This window comes from Crocodylus porosus, unplaced genomic scaffold, assembly GCF_001723895.1.
Source record: "Crocodylus porosus isolate Cpor-Errol unplaced genomic scaffold, CroPor_comp1, whole genome shotgun sequence".
Classification (NCBI taxonomy): domain Eukaryota; kingdom Metazoa; phylum Chordata; order Crocodylia; family Crocodylidae; genus Crocodylus; species Crocodylus porosus.
The window spans coordinates 50,908,800-50,929,485 of NW_017728909.1; the positions used below are offsets into that span (position 1 = coordinate 50,908,800).

At 37.6% G+C, this 20,686-nt stretch overlaps 1 protein-coding gene across 6 annotated transcripts in view; it reads right to left on the minus strand.

Annotated features, from left to right (window-relative positions):
- The window catches only part of TNPO1 (transportin 1), a 116,558-nt gene that overhangs the window by 6,934 nt on the left and 88,938 nt on the right, over positions 1–20,686 (minus strand). For all 6 annotated transcript variants that reach the window (XM_019532274.1, XM_019532272.1, XM_019532270.1 and 3 more), the window contains 10 exons: positions 17,245–17,331; positions 15,775–15,882; positions 15,401–15,559; positions 15,224–15,311; positions 13,600–13,698; positions 13,330–13,425; positions 10,270–10,345; positions 9,339–9,438; positions 4,876–4,950; positions 1,860–2,002 (listed from right to left, as the gene is read on the minus strand). In XM_019532274.1, the coding sequence (XP_019387819.1) occupies positions 1,895–2,002; positions 4,876–4,950; positions 9,339–9,438; positions 10,270–10,345; positions 13,330–13,425; positions 13,600–13,698; positions 15,224–15,311; positions 15,401–15,559; positions 15,775–15,882; positions 17,245–17,331 (996 nt within the window). In that variant the 3' untranslated portion in view covers positions 1,860–1,894. The remainder of the gene's footprint in view (positions 1–1,859; positions 2,003–4,875; positions 4,951–9,338; positions 9,439–10,269; positions 10,346–13,329; positions 13,426–13,599; positions 13,699–15,223; positions 15,312–15,400; positions 15,560–15,774; positions 15,883–17,244; positions 17,332–20,686) is intronic.

Here is a 20,686-nt window from a genome sequence, read left to right on the forward strand (position 1 = left end):
ATAAGGCTATTGCACACTTAATAGACTACAGTATAGTGTAAACATAACTTTTACATGCACTGGGAAACCAAAAAATTCGTGTGACTCGCTTTATTGCGATATTTGCTTTATTGGGGTGGTCTGGAACCGAACCCGCAATATCTCCGAGGTATGCCTGTATTTATTATGGAGGCACTGAGACAAAAACAGAAACTAAAAATGTCATTTTTATAATCACATTTCAAATTTTAAGTTCTTCAGATCTATTCACTTTTGATATAATTTTTCAGGAACCCAGCAACGCATTGAGAAATGCACATGAGGAGTTACTAACAGAAGATGGCCTTATAGTAACCTGACTCTATAAAAAGTCTTAGACTGGCTTGCAAAATGTCATCTATTTGCCACAGAAAATTATGTAAATCAGTTTTTACCTTGATTCCATTTAAAAAGGTACATTGAACGAACAGAGTCCATGTGGTTAGTCAGACACTTGGTTGGGACGGTTTTGTCAAGGAGGGGGCTAGACTTGACCTCATAAGGTCCCTTCAAGTGCTGCTTTCCTATGATCTCATTTTAGCCTTAAAAGCAGTAAGATCATTTTAAAGGCTGCATGTACAAGCTGAATTGTGCCTCATAACTCGATTACCAAAAACATCCTTTAGAACATACAATGTACACCTCAGACAACAGATGAAGCAGGGCTGCATAGTGAATGTTCCACGATATACATCAACTATGGTTATTTTTTTTTTTGCAGTAGTATACTGTAAGTTGAGAATGAAACATGTCCCTGATGCGAGTTGAAAAATAGATCTGTGATTAAGGGACCGCACCAGGGACTTGGGAAACTTTAATTCTAATTCCAATTCTGTGACAGGCTCCCTTGTGCAAGTATATAACCTTTATACATCTATATATGTAAAGTGGTATGCTGCAAGGTTAAATTTATTAACATCTGGTACATATTCCTACAGTGAATGAAATCATGCATCAGCATATACATGAGAGGTAATGTTATTCAATGAAGGGATCAGGTAGTGTGCAATGAGAAAAAAACTCATGAGGCCAGACAGTGCACTGGTCATGCTCTTTATGTGCCTGTCTGGCTGGGCAAATGTTCCCACTTTTACTATACAACACACATCCACTTATCAGATGAAAAAAAACAAGCTTCCTTCAAAGTTCAAGGTCTTCAATACACTACTTTATGGGGCACATTTCACAGTCTACTTATTAAACCTTAAGTTATACATTGTTATATATGCACATGCACTTCCATCTGAATCATTGTATGTTACTTATTCAACAGAAATTGCTGCTTTATGTATATACACATACATGCAGATTTCAACAGGAATACTGGGAAATTGTTTGTTCTGTTTTACACAACAGATCTGTAAAATCCTTAATTCTGTCAAATACAATCCTGTTTTTACCAAGCCAATAAAAGCACAGCATCTCTAGATCAAATATACCTGTCAAACGTCAAACTTCCATCAGCTTCTACTATTCAGAAAAGGTAAAGGCATTTTCCACTACTGCCTGCATTAGTAAAAATAGAGATTTGCCTGACACTTGCCTCCTCAGTAAAAGCAAGCACATTAAATTTCAAAAAGATACAAAGGTGAAAAGGCTAAAAGTAACCTTTAGTGAGAGTGACTTTACAACAAGCAATAGCTGTTACTGCAGCTGCCACAGTCAAAGGGATACTCTTCTCAAGAAAAAAGTACCAGACTGAATTAGTGTTATACTAATATTACAAATACAAATTAATACTATATAAATATAGCCTATGCAGTGACTAACTAGTAAGCATAAGTAATAATGCTTGTTTAACAATTAGATTTTTAAACCACATTTAATTTTTTTTAACTTACCTCTAATTATGGGACTGCAGCTTGAGTGCATGAGGTTAAACTCCATAGTAAGCTGCAAGGCGCTCTTTTAAGGGAAGAGGAAACTGGTCAGAGAAACGCCTCCAATTTTCATCCCCGACTTGATTTTTAAATCCATGAAGGATCTAAAGGTAAAAAATAAATATATTACCTCTAACAATGAATCTCAAGTCTCAAGCCTGTGAAACACTTTGGATCAATTAATATCTTCTGAAGGAAATCACACTAAATTTTCCTATATTTGGGCTAAGAAGTGTTGACCTTGATCTGTGTTACCCAAATTCCCTAGCTAAAACTTTCATTGCAATGAGAAATAAAGAAATTTAATAATCACTTGAGCAGGGAAAAATGTAGTAAATATTTATTAAATATTTCTAAAATGTATTAATACAAAATGTCTCATCAGGTAGGGTCATTTTAGAGCACTCTTACACAACTACATAAATATATGCAGATAGAAATTCAGATATTCTCCGTGTATTTGATTTGTATACCTGTATTTGCTTTAAAAAAAGGACAACAAATTAAAAGAAAACTGGAACTACAACCAAAGCAAGCATTTTACCAAATGTGAATGTCTGGAGCAAGAAGTAAACTATCAACAGAAGTGATTATTCCCCTCTAGTGAGGCCACATCTGGAGTATTGTGTTCAGTTTCGCATCCCTCACCCTTCCTCCATAAATTCGTGGACAAATTGGAGAAGAGTCCAGCAGAGGGCAACAAGAAGGGTTAGGGGGCTGGGGCACATGACTTCTGAGAGGGGGTTGAGGGAACGAGGCTTATTGAATCTGGAGAAAAGAAGACTGAGGGGGGGATTTAATACCAGCCTTTAACTACCTGAAGGGTAGTTCCAAAGAGGATGGAGCTAGTGGTGGCAAATGACAGAACAAAAGGGAAGCAAGGTAAGTTTTGATTAGATATTAGAAAAGACTCTCACTAGAAGGATAGTAAAGCCTAGGAACAGGTTGCCCAGAGAGGCGATGGAATCTGTTGATGTTTTTAAGACCTGGCTACACTAAGCCTGGGCTGGGATGATGTAGTTCGGGTCCTGGTTTGAGCAGGGGGTTGGACTAGATGACCTCCTAAGGTCCCTTCCAACCCTGTCTATGATTCTAAGAACTAAGGGCCCAAATTTAAACTTCACATTTCTTTCACTGAAACATCCTTGTGTGTCATAAGCAAAAAGTGTGAAAAGAATGAATGAATCTTGACTTTCAGTGAATAGTCCTTCAGTCAATAAGACTTCAGTCAATGCCTAGAGGTTTTATTTAATTCAGTGTTAAAACTGAAGGCCAAATCAAAATTTAAAATGCTACAGCCTACCATACTTCAGGGATAACCCAGCTATTGGAAGAAAAGAGCAGTTTTCTTCTGATGAAGGTAAATCCCACTTCAGAAGAAACAGAAGAGACCCTTTCAAATATTATTGTCCAGAAATGTGGTTGTAGGCAAAAGAATGAAAATAAATTTGATGATCCCTCCCTTTAAAAAAAAAGTAACATTAAGCAAAAAATCTGTTTTAGAAACTCTGGGACACTAAGTTGGGGAACATATACATATCCTGAAAACACCGATTCAAAACAGCAGGTTTTACATGGCTCTTATATGCGGTAAGGGGTAAAACTCAAGGAACAAATAGCAACCATCATGGCACTCTGAATTGGCACTGGATAGGAGGAAAGACTTAGAAACTTCATCCAAGGACTCTCAAGAATCAGAATAGGCTTATTCTTGCTGTTTCACAACTTTGCAGCAGAATACATATTCTCCATCCAACCCTGGGAAAAAAGGTACCTTCTCAGACCTCAAAACTTCAGATCTTATATAAAGGAAACTTTAGATCATCTGTCACCAGGAACATGCTTTGAAAAGACAATGAGAAATCAAAACATACCCCTTCTTCATTGGTCCCCACTAGATGGCCAGTGTAATTATATTTAGAGGATCTGGCACAACTGGACCTGGCCTACTTAACTGGAATTTTTTTTAAAAGAAGAAAAATCTATCTAGGAAACAAGTAAAGGTGTAAACAGGAGTTCCTATTTGCTGCCAGATTTAGCCAAAAAGTTACCAAAAGTTGAATTTTCAATAAATAACAAGCTTCCAAAGTCTCAACTGATGGTCCAGAATCCCAAGGCCAGCTTAGTAAAATGGACCAAAAACAGCATAAAGTATCTTTCTTAGTCCTCTCACATTTTTTATTCCAAATGTTTCTTCTTTTAACATTTCCAGGCACAAAAGTGTCTTTTGTGATTCACTTCCAAACATCTGCTTTGGCGAGATGTTGTCCAAAATCCAAATTTGACATTAATACCAGCAGAAACTGTTTATTCCCATAGGACTCCCTATGACCATAATGCTTGAAGTGAGGACCACAGTACTTAAATCTCTGCTTAGCCAGTCTTCGTTATAAAAGTTAAATGTGAGAGGCTTTTTTGCTCAACACCAGCACGACAAGTGATCAGCACAAAGCATTTTAGTTTTGACAAACTATGAAAATCAACTATGATAAAAAAGAATGCCAAAAGTAAATATTTTCTACAGTTTCCTATCTGTATGATTTCTCCACTTGCTACTCCTTCCACCTATCAAAATATAAAGCAAGTGACTTGATGTGACAAAATTCTAGCCCATTTCTAGAAATAGGAATTATAATTGAAGTTTAAAAATATACCTGTATAAAACGCATGTAAAAATGTTTTTTGCTGCATGGTGCCAATACTAAGCATAAATGTCATGGCTGACTCCCTTTCAGTTAAAAAACTAAGTGTAAACAGTATGTTATTAAATATAATCACATTTTTGATTGGCAAAGTTTTAAGCAAAATTCAGATTTATGGCATTAATACTGGGGACACAATATTTTTCCTACATGGTTCTTCATAAACATAACAGATGAAGTACAATGGAATATAGGAAAAAACAGATAGTGAGGCAGAGGAAAAAACAAAAAGGAGCCAAAACAGTTGGAACAGTCTATTAAATTGTGAACATTACCTTACAGAACATGTCTCTGAGATCATCTTTTGGACTAATCCACGATGCAACAGCATCACAAAAAAATATAAAGTCCTACAAGATTAAACATCACACAGGTTAGAATTTCCAAATGTATTATTCTGATTAATAAAAGGAATAAATTAATATAGTATATGGATTTATTTTATGAACTGTGCAGGAACCTGAACTTCAACTCACATGTTTTTACTTTATTTAAAAGTAAAATTAAAAATGTAAAGAACAACACAAGTAATTGTCTGTGCATGAAACTGCCACTCCAGGAAGTTCCTGATGCCACACTTTTGGGACACGCACAGTTTCCAGGAGTACTCACTCTATGTCACACAAGTCAGCTATGGCTCTGGAAAAATCCAGCTTATATGGCTAACAGGCTACAACTATAATAATTAGATGACACCATATTTCAGAATCTCCACATTTACATTTCATTATATCAACCCTCTCTTAGGCTACGTTGATTAAAAGAGGACTCTATAAATAAACTGGACCAAAAATGTAAAAATGTTCCAGTTGCCATAAACCATTCCTGAATGACAAAGTAAAAACAAAGACACACTTTCTTCTAGAACACTACATTCAATTTACTGTAAAAGCTGGTATCTTGCTTATATTACCAGAAAGAGGCCAACAAATGAAGTTTCACTATCCTAGAAGGTTATATGAGACTGAATATAGGATTTTTTACTGGCACAGACTGGTGAGGAGTTAAACTACCTTTAAGACAAGTTATATTTTTTATGTAGTCTAGTGATATAGAATTACATAGTGAAGTTGGTTAGAAACTGGATTTAGTGACTAAGATTTCAAAATAAATTTCCATTCTGGAGAAAGATGAAAAACCAAAATTCTTAAGTTTTTCACTAAAAGAAAAAAAAAAAAATTTGGGGGGTGGGACGGGAACGGTCAACTAAAACAATCTATTTCAACCTTTTAGATTCAAACTGTTTTTCAAAAAAACCCTCCAAAACACAAAAAACTTGTTTTAATACAAGACAGTTTAGAAATGAAAAAAAAAATTAAATTTCCACTCAAAAATGCCAAAACATTCTTTCCCTTCTAATTTTAAATTAAATTTTATATTAACCAGCATATTAAAAATAACTGCTCTGCCATTCTTGTTGGAACATTTTGGTTATGCTTTTTTGACCAGCTCTACCAAAATTATTGCGACAAACTGCATTTACTACATGGAGATAATGCATCTTTGACTATCACACCTGCCTTCTCCCCACTAAACCAAATCAATCAAGACAAAATTCAAAACTTGAAAGCACATTTTAAACAGACTGTAGCTGCTCCTTGCAAAAGATTATAATGAACTAAAACATGAAAAAAAATGCTTTGCCCTCAAGTCTGACATGAACAACAAATTTGTATTTAAAGAACAATACAGAATCAGAGAAAACGGGATGGAAGGAACATCAGGAGTCCAGTTCAGTTCAAGGTGTGATCATCCCTGCCTAAAGGAACCCCAATAAAAGCTACTCTAACCTCAACTTAAAAACCTAAAACACTGAAGATTTTACAACCTCTCTCTTGTTAATCTCTTCTAGCACTTAACTCCCTAATTAGAAAGTTTTTTCCAGCATACAGCTTAGATCTCCCTTGCTACAAGTAACGCCTACTACATCTTGTCCCAAGCCTTGGGAAAACAAAACAGTTTATTACCATCTTTTTAACAATCTTTCTTGCTAGTCATTACAAGCCTGGTGCCAGCAGCTCTCACAGGGAAGCTGGCAGGGGAAAGCACATACCCCAGTAGTTCCTGCCTCCTCATTCACAGAGCTGGTGCTACTCTGTCAGCAGAATTTAGGGTTTCTGCTGCCACATGGGAGCTGAGCTATCATGAAATTCTGCCAGCAAAACCATGTAGTATAAATCAGGTATACCTTATTCCTAGGAGCATGGGGGGATGTGAAGGTGGGAAATGGAACTCTGATTTTTCTGTCTAGGTTTTCAACAAGAACCTCACCGCTGCCATATTGGTGCACACAGCATTAGAAGAAATTGTTGACCAAGTGTTCAGTGCATTTAACTTTAGTTTATTACTTTAGCATTTAAATAATTAACTATTATTTAAAATATTGGATCAAAAGCTTAACTTCTGGTATCCTTTATTTAGAACTGTGGCTTTTGTTTCTAGATCGCATTAAGAGATGAATCAAGGCACTACCTATTTAAATTTTTTTTAAAGCCATCTGCATCTCTCAGTATTCAGCTGGGCTGACTTTAGACACAAGAGGAAAATGGAAAGTCCAACATTTAAAAAAAACAAACTTCAAATCCTAGACATCTCTAGAACTTACTCCTATAAAAATATGAGCATAAACACATTGCATAGTGGAGTTTCACTGGCACTGATCTAGAAGGATCTGAAATAACCTCACTCAAGCTACACTGGCAGAAGCAAGGGGGACCTGATGGTGATTTGGGTGCATGTGAGCTAGGGTGCAAGGGGGGTACACTGCTGGTAGCCATCCAGTTCCTGATGCGCATGCAAGTCACTGCTTCTGCTTTTCCCCAGCTTGACCACATCCTTACAGTGCTGTCAGGTTAGCCAGTGAACAAGGCAATAACAAACTTTACACCATACAAATAAAAATTCCTAAGTATACATATAAATACACACAAAAAAGAAATGATACAATACATAACACCATCTATCAGAATGGTTGATCACTTCATACATAAAGCCTTGGAGCAAGTATTATCCCCATCTGAGGAAACTGATGGGCAACTGGATCAAAGGCAAAAGACAGATCTGTCACAACAGCCTAGCATTCAGGTCACACTGTAAGCCAAACATTACATACTGATGAAAACAAGCAAAAGGACTACATGCAATAAAGAAACGCTGTTCTCACTACTAAGTCAAAATAGGAATGAATTCTTAAATAGGCATTTGTTTTAAAATAAAGCAGCAACAACAGTATTACTAACAGTGATAACCAGGGATCCTGGTTTTGTGTATAAAAAAATAAAAAAACCCACAAATTCTGCAATAAAAAACTGCAGATTCTGATAAAAATCCCAAAATCCATGGTTAAAATTAAATGCCTTCCTACAGCACCCCCACAGCCCTGATGATGTCCCTCACTCCCCCCACCCCCATGGCCCTCTAGCCCTGCTTGTGCCCCTTGCCCCCTATCCACAGCCCCTGCCCTGCAGCCCTCCTGGAGGAGGCCTCAGCTGCCAGGACTATGGGGCCAGGGACCCAGGTTCACAGCCCCCTGCCCCCAACAGAAGGCAGCAGCTGCTGGAGCAGGAGCCGGCTCCCCCTCTGCCACTGGGAGCTGACCCTGCCCAAGCCTGCAGCAGGCAGGCAGCCAGCCAGCCGTGTGCAGTCCTGGGGGAAGGGGGACCCACTTCCCTCAGATCTATGTTGGGGGTGGGGGCAGGGCAGATGTGCACTGCCCCTATGTACGCAGAGGAAGTGTGGCCAGGGCAGCACAGGCAGCTTTTGTGCATGGCCCTGCTGTGCCTGGCCACGCCAGTCGCACATGCTGCGCTCCAGAGGGCCTGAGGGAGGGCAGCAGGGCAGGGAGCGCACTGTTTGCAACTCAGGGTTTGCAGCTGGGTAGGGTTGAGGGTTTCCCACCTTTTGCAAACAGCTCTTGTAGGCTGGAATTCAGTCAGCCTGCAGAGCTCTTTACAAAAGGGGGAAATCTGCAGGTTTCTCTTCTAAAAGGGAAAATCCACGTTTTCTCTGATAAAAATGGGAAATCTGTGGTTTTCTCTGTTTTTCCGTGGGAAACAGAAAACCCAGATCCTTGGTGAAAACTGATGACCGTGATACTGAAACTCTATTAAAATTTAGTAAAAATAAAAACCTGAAAAGATCAATTCTAATCTTTGCAATAAAGCTTAAAGATGCAATGAATAGTGACAACCATTTATATTACTAGCTAGACGTGTTACAATACTTAATATAAATGTAATTTCTAATAGACATCTGTAAGGGCTGATGATTTGAATAATATAAAAACAATTGAACAGCATTCCATTATTAAAAGGAATATGCCCTGCAAAGAGGCTAATGTTATACATAGACATTTATTTATTTATTTATATTTAATTCTTGAATGGGCATAAAAATAGAACCCCATGGTACAACGAATTCACTTCAAAGCATTTTGGGCAAGGAACACTAAAACATCTGGAGTTAAATTTGTGTCTTCAGTATTCACATTCCAATTCCAAGAACAGTCACCACAAGAAGGCAGGGAAGGAGCACTGGTTTTTAAATGCAGGTATATTTGAAGTAAGAAAGTAAAATAAGCTTAACTCTGTATACTTCAATTATAGAGTTCAAAACCTTACATATATAGATCTATATCTATAATTATCTATAACACCTACATGTGTATTATTATTTGTCTATTTAAATTTTAGTTTTAGGAACCTATCAAGAAAAATCAAGGCTTATGCAAGTATCTTACTTGGACTACTCCGCTGGGGTTGACAGTGATCATGGTACAAATCCCACGAAATGCTGAATCTTTTTCCTCATTGTCCCTTATGTTCCGTAGAGAGGTGCACCTGATAAATTGGGGGAAAAAGAACATTAGAAAATAGAATGGAGCTCTGTTTGAATTTAAGTAAGTAGATACGGTATTTGATGGAGCAAGAGTCACACTGAAGGCGTGTTTACCATAAGTGTTAGCATCTTTTTCATACATAGCTTATCTGCTCTCAGTTCCAATGTTATAGACAAGTCAACTCATACATCAACTCAACCTTAAAACACTGTTCTATGTACAGGTACAATTACTAAAAAAAGCGTGACCTGTATTCCATTAAATACTACTGAACTTTTTATGCACACTACAAGAGCTATCAGTATTAGAAAATACATGTAGTATACTGTGACAGTATGAAGTATGTCAGATACCACTTACAGAACAGTTATTTAACTTTTACAGCAGCAAGCAAACTATTTTATACATAACAAATCTGTAAACATGTATTCCTTACAGCAATTCAAGTCTCAGACTGAATTTTAAAGTAAAGTAATGCACGGTTTAAAATTTTTTACAGTATTCGCATGCATTGTATTATCATTCTGGTGGATTTTAAAATGCTCTTTCATAGTCAAGCTTTTTAACACAGCAAGCATGTGACAATCTTATCCCATGCATAAATTAGTCGTTAGCCACAACATAAAGAATACATGACGGTGCTACTGAAAACTCACAAACCTGATAGGACAAGATTAGTCACATGGTTGGCAATGATTAAGGATTGTGATTTTGTAACCAACTGAAAATATATCTAAAAGTGAGATAGAGAGAAGAAAGAAAGGAAGAAAGAAAGAAAGAAAGAAAGAGTGAAGAAAAATGAATTAAAAAAAAAAGATTGAATAATACACACCAGGGTCTTATAAACTGCTGTAGCATGGGGGCCACCTCTTGAGGACAAACGTAACCAAGACGACCAATTGTTATTGCTAAGGTAACGCAATCACGGTTATACACCACCAAACGCCAACCAAGACATGAGCAAATGAGGGGGAAGGAGAAAAAATAAAGAAAAAACAACAAATAACTCAGAAACAGAAACCAACAGAATCTGTGTATGATAATAAACATAAGATTTCACCAGTGCTGTTTATTACCACCCCCTAAGATAAGAGGCAGCAACATATATGGTATACTCTCCAAGATCAAAAGAAAAATTTAAAAAAGTAAATGAGAGAACACCAAAAACACAATTTCTAATCAAAGAGCCTTTGGATTTTAGTTACTGAATGCCTTCAAATCACACACCTCAGAAATCAATGGAAAAAAAACAATCCACTCAAATATATTATTTCTGAATTTCTAAGTAAAAAGTCACTTACACCTTTTCATTTTTTAAAAAATAATTGACTCAGTATTTTAAACAGTCGGCACTATTTGGATTTCAGAAGTTAAAAGGTCACACACATTAAATGTCAACAGTAAAATACATCTAGAGAGGAGTTACTTTGAGTATGTTCTTTAAGCCATCTGAACGTACTAGCAGAAAAACTCCTTTAATTAAAAATATTTTAAAACTAATTTTTTTCATTATTTTTAGCAACAAGATTTTTTCTTAACTAATTTACAGTTATGAAGATGTCTATGTAGTTTTTCATGGTATAGTTAATCTGGACGTATATACTGTTTGCAACCATTTTTCTTTTAAGGAGACTTACTTCTGGTACAAAGGCATTAGGAGAAAAAGCAGTTTTTAATTTATCTGACTGAACAGATAGTTTAGCATATTGCTTTTGTTGCAAGGGGTAGACTGGAAATAAAGTTATCACATGTGTGTTTTAATGGTGTTCACTCAACTTGCCAAAGATTTATCTTCCAGAAAAAGGAGAGGGTGGGGGTTTAATGTTTAAGGATTACTTGAAGCAAACTACATGAATAATACTAAAATCCAGCAGATTCATATGAGGCAGAGAAAGGAAACCTATGTTCAAAAGACATACTATGCAACACTCTAATTAAACAGGCATTTGTGAACAATCCCATGAAACATGCAATAAAGCAGATGATGCTCTCTCCTGTAAAGTTTGATGCAGGATATACTAGAAGTTTCAAGTTAAGCTGGTTCATATGACATTGAGTTAAAGCACATCAGTCAGATAATATTTTCTTTATTTCTCCCTATCTTCAATAAATTCACAGCGTGTAAAATTTGTGGATTAGTTTTAAAAGGCAATCCTATAGCAGTGCCAGTTTTAATATACTTAATACTAGTGGCATTTTGACGTAAGACAATGTTAGTTATTTACATCAGAAAACACTTGAGTAAGCCAGCCATATTTGATAAATTCTATCCATCTACCATATTTTGAAAATCTACACAAAGAGGAGGTGGCAGCAGCTGAAGCTTATGCCACCTTTTCATTTTCTATGAAATGATGATTTTTACTGAATGTGGCTCTTCATAATTATCCCAAGAGAAACAAATTCAGAAAAAGCACAATATGTAACACCTGTGTGCATTTAGCTGGCATCTTAGCATGCGCTGCTAAATATTAGGCTAAGTAGAAAAAATAATGTGCCAGGCATACTGTAATATGCAGCGTGATATCCCACAACAAACTTCTAATAAGTACACCACATTCAACATTTACTTGCAGTTATGCATCCACATTTAAGTTAACTATTAAAGAATAAAACAGAAAATTAATGTTTGGATGCTTCTATAATTTCTGTAACACTAACAGAAACAAGCACTTGAGCACTGGATGCTTGTCAGGTACAGGTACTACATCAAAAAATATGAGGAGAAAGTATCGGTTAGTATTAATATTCTTCAGCCTTTCACATAAGGTGCAGCTGCTCAAAAATGATGTCTTTTTACATAAAAGCAGTACCCATATGTCAAACAACCAGGTATTTTTCTTATTAAGCTCACCTTCCATACTAAGCTTTAAAAAAAAAAAAAAAAAAAGTTTTACATTTATTATTTTCACCAAATATTGGGGATAAACTTGCACTGAAATAAAGTGTTCTTTTTCAGTGTCTCTTATCCTACTCTCTCACTGAATTTAGCTGTAATTCTGTACTCAAAATCAATGTCAGTGACATGAGGTTAGCCTGAACTCTATGGTACCCTCATCAAGAGGGAAGTAAGTATCAGTAACTGTAGATACTCAATTATTAAGAAAAGGGGAAAAAGTAAATATACTAAAAGACACACAGAAAAAACATTGTTTAACTCTTCTGTAGTATGGAAGGCGCTCTTTATAAAAGAACATGCCATCTAAAAATGCAAAAGAAACAAGCCTCAGAAACTCAAGATTAAGACAACACTTGCTGACAGCTCCCAATCTTAAGGCCATAATCAATGGCCAGAACATAAAACATGCATGCCATCATTATAGTAGTTCTCATAATTTCTGATCAAGTAATTAAGAACTAACAACTATACATGTTTCCACTTCAATTCTCTCATAGTAAATTTACCCATCACAGATCTAGATTTTTATGTAAAATGATTCTACTTTAATTTTTCACTGATCTTTCATTTTTCATTTTTTCTTTTTATATATGCCAATTTTTTAAGCTTTTGAAAGTTAGACATATATACACAGTACACATATAAGCATGCACTTGCACTGAATATATCAAAACCCACTGGTAAAATAAAGCTTCTAATTCTTTGTGTGTGTTACTGTATACATTTGTCAGATTGAATACAAATCAAATTTGAAAGGTATTTAGATTAACAAGAGTATTAATTAGAATCTAGATATGATAGATGGTTTACTCAAAGACTGAGACTTGTAAAAACTTCTGCAATATAAAGTTGCTTTTGCTTATAAAAGCCAAATAGTTAAAACTACACAACAGTTCTGTTTTGATTTCCCTAAGCAATTTATTCATTTATTTATTTATTTTAAAAACAGAACTCCATAATTCCCTTCATCATGAATGGTTCAGTTTAGGGTACCTGTGTTCTCTAACAACGTCTTTGGTGTGTTGGGTCTGTTAATTATTTCTACAAGCTGGTGCAACACCATTGGAATATAAGGCTGCATTTCTATACCTAAAACAGCCAAAAAGAAAAAGAGAAATCAGAAAAGGTTAGATTGATTTTCAAAAACTAGCACAGGACAAGTAAAAGTTTTCTGTTGACAGTATTATGCTAAACTAAACCATATTCATAAAAGCATGAAATGTGACAGCATTTAAACTTAACTCAGAGAAAACTAAATCTTACCCATTTGAATGGAGATTTCTCCAATTGCCCACGTGGCATTGTTGCACACAGAAATGAACTCGGGATTTAGGTTGGTTCCCAAAATCGGCATGAAATCAGCTAGAAAGAACAACAATTTTACAACCACACAGATAATAGAGCTGCCTGGCTCCACTAGTAGAACTTCTCAATAAATAAATAGTTTTAGGTGGGAAAATGTTTTAAATGAATGGACTGCCTCATGTAGATTAGACAAGATAGTAAAGTTGCATTAAAGTCGTTCCCCACACCCCGCAAGAAGCTAGATACTTTTACCACTAAACATCAGCAATGGGCATCACATGTAAAGCAGTTGATTTGTTAAGCAGAAAAAGATTGGATACATAGGCTAGGTACAGACATTTACAAAGCCCAAGGTGGAATCAATCCAAGTTACACAGCTTTCTATAAGCAGCATAATTCAGATCAGTGGCAAACAGAACACATGCTTACCCTTTGGTGTGGGAGGCAAGTCTTAACGGGGTTCTGCCATTTTTTAACCAGTTCAAGTGTGCTGAATTTCTGTTCTGTTACAAATATAGACAGTTTCCAATCGCTTATACCTGTATAAGTGTAATGTCTGTACCTGGCCATAACATAGTCACTATTTTAACACCATGCACTGGGAAAAGAGATACAAGACATCTGACCCAAATCCAAAAGTTAGATGAAAAGACTTATTATATAAGAAGGCATGTCACGAGTCACACCTTTGCAACCGGCTCTTTCTAATAATATTGCCTTCATGGCAGTTTAGAAAGATATGGGTTAAATCAAGAATAATGAATTAAAATATAAAAATCTACTAGCAAGTTTAATAACTTGTCTGAAGTAGATTTAAGAGTCTTTATGGTATATGACCCTACTGAAGGGAAGAGGCTAGTGTATTAAAAGACTAAGGGTTACTGAAGCAAAGGAAACAAACTCTAGTTAAGCTTTTCACATGTGCTTCTAGTTCAGGCACCCGAATATAATAATTAAGATCCTGTTAAAACAAGCACTGAAGTGCATAAATTCAGGAATGCTATTTCTCAAAACACCAAACAAAAACAAACTGCATTAGTTCCAGAACATTCCAGATCACAGCAATTGAGCTACACAGGCCAACCATCACAGTATAAAAACTATTATGAAATACACTTTCAGGTAGTTTAAGAAATTGGGAAAACCTTTTTTTTAAAAAAACATTAGTTTAGCAAGACATAGGGCCAGACATTCGTGGTAGTAAAAGTAAGGAAAATTTAACTGCTTTATACCACATCAAGCTGCCCAACAAGCCCCACAGAAATAGGGATGAATAGAATTGCTGCCTATGATCTACCATTCATTTTCCTGCCAGTGAAAAGTAGCTTTAAGGTCTTTACTGTAGCAGTCTTTACCAGGACTCTAAGATACTCTGATTCAGGATAACCCCCTCTATCTGCCTGCTCCCTCCCCAGAAACACAAGCTAATGGGAACTGGCCACATTAATGGCGACTGGCCACATTAAAGCATCTGTTTTAAATCACAGAAAAAAATTATATAAATGTGATCTACAATAGATGACCACCCAACTTTATTTAATTATAATATGAAAAAGAAAACTGAAGGAACACAAAAACATACCTATGCAAGGCTTAACATGCTGAAAACACGCTTTAGTCAGGTCACCTAACAAGGCAAATGAACTCTGTCGTACCTCAGGCATTTTATCCTACAAAAAAAAAAAAAAAAAGGCAGCCAACTTTAGTGGTTTGTTTGTTTGTTTTAAATCTCAGAGTTTTAAAGTATTACTCCTCTCACCTGCATGCACTGGTACATTAATGTCAGGATATTGCTGCGAGCCACTAGCTGTTCAATGTTGCCTCCAAGTCCTTCAGCCAAGCCACTGAGTAAATCAAGAGCCACTATCATGAAGTCTTTATCGGGAGCCTCATATTGATCTGGCTGAGCATTGTGCAACTGTAACAAAACATTGATTAAAGAACACATTTTAAATGAAGCACGATGAGGTCTCTATAGGATACACACAGGTCACAGATTGCCTCAGTTATGATAACATCATCTAAAATATAAGGGGTATACTAAAAATCCCTATTTTCATCCAGTTTATGACATTAAACATATTGATTTTAGGAGATACTCTGCAAATCCTGAGAAAAATAATAGGAAAATACCATGGCTTGTGCAAGAGTCTTCTGTACCAGGTTTACACAACGCTGGTACACAGGTTCACAGTATGGAAGGAAGCCAGATTGCAAGGCAGTGGCAACCGAAGACAGGCACTAGAATACAAGAGCAACACATAGGAATAAAAAATGTATGCCTGTTCTTACGCTATCTTACACTCATCTTTTTATTTAAGCACAAAAGACAGAAGGGGAAAAAGTAAACATTCTGGGTAGATGTTGTTTCATATGTTTCTACATATTAGTTATGGAAGTTAGTAGTTATGAACAACCGAACAATTTTTGCACCTCAGACTTCTGAAATACAAGTTAGTTCCCAAAAAATGGCTCATATCCGTGGTTCCCAAACTGAGCCATGACTCCAAACGGGGACACAACATCAGCGAATGGGGTCATGATAAATGTACTCCCTGAGATTTCTGCATCCACAGTGGGGCATGGGACTGGAGCCGGTCCAGACCAATTCCAGGCAGGAGCCACCCCTGCAGCCCAGTGAGTGGGACTGCTGCACCACCATGACTGCCAAGGTGAGGCACAGCAGCAGCGGTGGTGGCATGGAGTTGAGCTCACACTGCTGCTGGGCGAGTAGGGGGCGCTTCAGTTTGGCAGCCATAGCAGTGCAGCACTCCTTCCTCCTGCACCAGGTCCTCTCCACTGGGCCACGGAGCCCCCAGGGGGAGGACAGCAGGACAGGAAGCCCCAAGCCTGTAGTAGGCAGCCTGTATCCTTTCCCCCACCATGGGCTCAGCTCTGGTAGTACTGCCTGCAGGGGTGCAGACAGGACAGGGAGGAAGCCAGGCTCCACACTCCACTCTGGCCACAGCAGTTGCTGCCTTCCGTGGGTGGCAGCTGGGGCTCAGGCACTGCTGGGAGGGAGGAGAAGGTGGGTTGTGGACCCTGGCCCTGGGTCCAGTGGGTTAGGAGTAAGGGGCCATGCTGAGGAAACAGAGACGCTGAGGAAAAAAGTTTGGGAAGCACTGGCTGATAGGGATCTCTCTACAAAGTTTTACATAAATAAAAGTTATTTGAGTAAAAGTTCACTAAAAAAAAAAAAGGAAAGCGGGGAGAGGGCAGGACAACATGCACAAAAAACCCTGAATTTAAAGAGTCCTTGAAGACTAGGTAAAACCAACCTAGAAATCTTTACCTGGGGAGAAGAGAGTCCCAAAAATTATTTCTAGGTCACAAAAAACCCCCAAATATTCTTTACAGCCAGCATGAAGCAATGCCCAGAAATGATCCCCCATCTCCACAATACAGATTTTTACTCTTTTCCCTTCATCCCCCCAAGTGAACATTTCATAAAAGAAAGTATTTTTATTGACTCTATTATCCTAGGTAAATAGTTAAAACTAACATCTTTAGGATATACCTCAACAATATATAATACAGTTTTGTTAAACAGAATAAACAGTAAACAGATTACAAAAAAAAAAATGAACACTTTGTAACATTTACCTCTAGTAAAGGGAAGAGATCTTTATCCTCATCCTTCAACATATTCCATTTCTGAATTAGTGGAGGCATCAACATCTGTATGTATTCCTATTTACGGCAGAAAATATTTACATCCTGAAAGATTTTTTAAAATCCTAAATAGATCCACTTTTTCTACCCCAAAGAACTACAAAAAAAAAGATGCGACCAGTTACAGCATCCCATTTTCTCTTTTCATGTCATAAGGCCTTTTCTTTTTTGTGAATGCTTCAAATGAAGTTGGACTAGATCTCAAGGACCCTTCCAGCCTTACTTCTTTATGACAAGACATGAAACGTAAGTAAAATCTGGGCAAATAGCTCTCCCCGCTGCATGGCAATTAATGAAGGTTAGTAATAACTTCACAGTTCATTTCTGAGATTAGATTTGAGGAAGTAATCATATAATAATACTTACACAATTTTTTACAATTAATATTTTAGGTGCCTCAAGACATAATGACCAACATCTCATTCTGAAGGCAAGTTAGATGAAACAGGCTCCCAGCACATTATTTAATGGTGCAATAGGATCTGATCTCTAATCCCAGCAATTCTGCCTCCTGCCATGCCACACGTTCATGGGAGGAGATGTGATTTTGGGATCAGGAATCAGGTTCCAATTCTGCCATTATCATCATCTGAAGCTCTCCCTGTACTGTCAAGTAGAAAGTCAGATGCCACAGCCCCGCGCACAGCACTTAAAAATCAGGCAAATGTCAGCCCCACCTTGAACAGTCCCAGGTTTGAGACCAAGGCCTGTCTGGGGTCCAGGGCCAAGTTTAAACCTGGGGTTTAAAGTCTGCAGCAGGGGAAGCCCTTTCACTTCCCCACCGGACACAAAGTAAGTAAAGTAAAGCAAGTAAAGCCCTTCAGCTCCACCACCTCTCAAACTTCTCTCTCTTCCCCCTCCCAGCCTCAAAATGGCAGCTAGCCACATCATCAATGCCATTTAAAAATACTTATGTCTATACCTGGAAACTATTTCTGTAACACAGTGTTCGTGGTATAACCATTTCCAAAATTTCAGGAGAACAAAATTTGGGCATTTGACTCTATAGGAATTTTGCCCTGAAGATGTGCCAGGATAAATCATATGCTGCAAAATGCTAATGCTAAAACCTAATACTGTTTACGTAAAGCAACAATCTTCACATGGTTATTTTTATCCACTATTTTAGTAATTTCTAATGCATAAAATAGAAAAGCAAACTACATACATGGCATAAAAATGACCTCTTTCTACGGCCAAGATGGCAGGACAATTGCATTTTAGCTCCTATTTAATATGCAACTTTTAAAAAAAATCCATTAAATTAAGATGAGCCAAAATAAATTTCAAGTTCCAACAATGAATTGGGAAGGTTTCTAGGAAAAAGTGCTCAAATGTGTTTTGAAAAATATAAAGTAAAAGCTTAAAATGACTTTTCTTCTCCCTTAATTCTTTGCTTCTAAATTTTCTTTTCATTACAAAAATCACATTCTGTTTGCACAAACTATTTTGTTTTGGATACTGCTTTTTCTGGACATCAATTTAAAAAAAAAGATCAGCTTCAATTACAATGCTTTGCATTACAGAAAGCGATGTAGGCTTGGAACTACAAGACCACAAGCTGCAGTCTCAATTTATCCGCTGACTAGTGTTAATTCTGTGTACCTGACCATTCCTAACAATGATCCAAATTTAGACTCATGCCTTATAAAAGTAAAAATCTTATCCCATTAATAATATTGACTCTTAGGCTATAAAGTAGATGCCACATTTGAGATGGCCAGTAATTGATCCAAATCAACAACTGAAACAAAAAAGTAACAGGATAGCTCTTTATACGCATAGCCTATCCAAACTGCATCAGTTCCTCATCTGACAAGTTTGTCCCTGGAATGCATGGCAATTAACTCAACTAAGCCAGTTTAAGCTTAAAATTTGGAGGGCTGATTTTGGGGGAAAAGGTGTTGTACACTAGAAAATAAAGCATACGTCTCAGAGATGATCACAAATAGATAAAATTACTTTCATCTAGATTAGGATGCTTCTGATAAAATGACTGGAACTATAGTTAGAGGTGTTTGTAAATTTAGCCTCCAGACTCCAAAAATCCAGTGAGATTGCTCTACCCACTCAACTATCGCGTGATACAAGTACAGGAAGGGTGTATCCAGTAAGGCCCTGCAGGATGCCATGTAAAAGTCATCCACACGTGAGGCTATTTGAAAAACATGAAAGACCCAAGCTGTGCTAATAAGATTTTTGGTTTGCTTGCTGAACTAAAACGAAAGAAAAGATTTTCTGGATGAACCAAATACTGAACCAATTTTCTGTTAGTCTGGAAAAACAAAAAGAAAAAAATGTTTTGGATGCAAGAGAAAGGTTATTTCATAGCACTGTAACAGAACTGCTTCTAAAGGCCCCAGCACCATTGTACTAGGCACTGTATAAAACAAATTCAAGACAAACAAAACAGGGTTGTTTTTTCCCCCCCCCACATTGTAATGCTTTCTTATAATTTTGATAATTCACAAAAACGAAAGTGTCACTAGGATGGGGAACAAAAGTCTGAACAATCCCTTCCTCATTTTTACCAGAACCATGTTGCTGCATTTGACCCAAATTTTCAGAGTTTCAAGTAGCCCAAAACTGTATTTTTCAGTGACTAAATCTTCAGAAAATGTTTTGTCTGGCTCTAATAATAGTTCTACACATGAGGTCACTCCTACTCATCACCAGGGAGAGACTATTCTTTAGTTGCTCGGGGATGTAGGGGGGTAGTTAGGAAGGCCAAGGCAGAGATGGAACCGGGACTAGCTTCCCAGATTAAGGACAGTAAGAAGTCCTTTTTTAAATACATAGGGGGTAAAAAGAAGATCCTGGGTAATGTGGGGCCCTTGCAGGACGCGTTGGGAAACTTGGTAGTCACACCAGACGGCAAAGCTAACATGTTTAATAATTTCTTTGCCTCCGTCTTGTTAAGTAGGGACCAGAACAGCCATCTCCCTGCTGGGCTCCCTCGGGAGACGCACCCAGGCCACGGGTTAGCGACGATTTAGTTAGGGAGCTTCTGGAGGGGTTGGACGTATTCAAGTCAGCCGGTCCGGATGATCTCCACCCTAGAGTTCTAAAGGAACTGGCCGAGGTCATTGCAAGTCCCCTGGCACGGCTTTACGAGCACTCGTGGTACTCTGGTGAGGTACTGGAGGACTGGAAGAGGGCCAACGTGGTCCCCATCTTCAAAAAAAGGAGGAAGGAGGACCCAGGAAACTATAGGCCGGTTAGTCTTACCTCGATCCTGGGCAAGCTGTTCGAGAAAATTATGCTGGCACGCATTCAGGAGGGGCCAGCAGGGGACTGCATGCTTAGGGGCAACCAACATGGGTTCATCAGTGGCAGGTCTTGTCAGACCAACCCGGTGGCCTTTTACGATCAG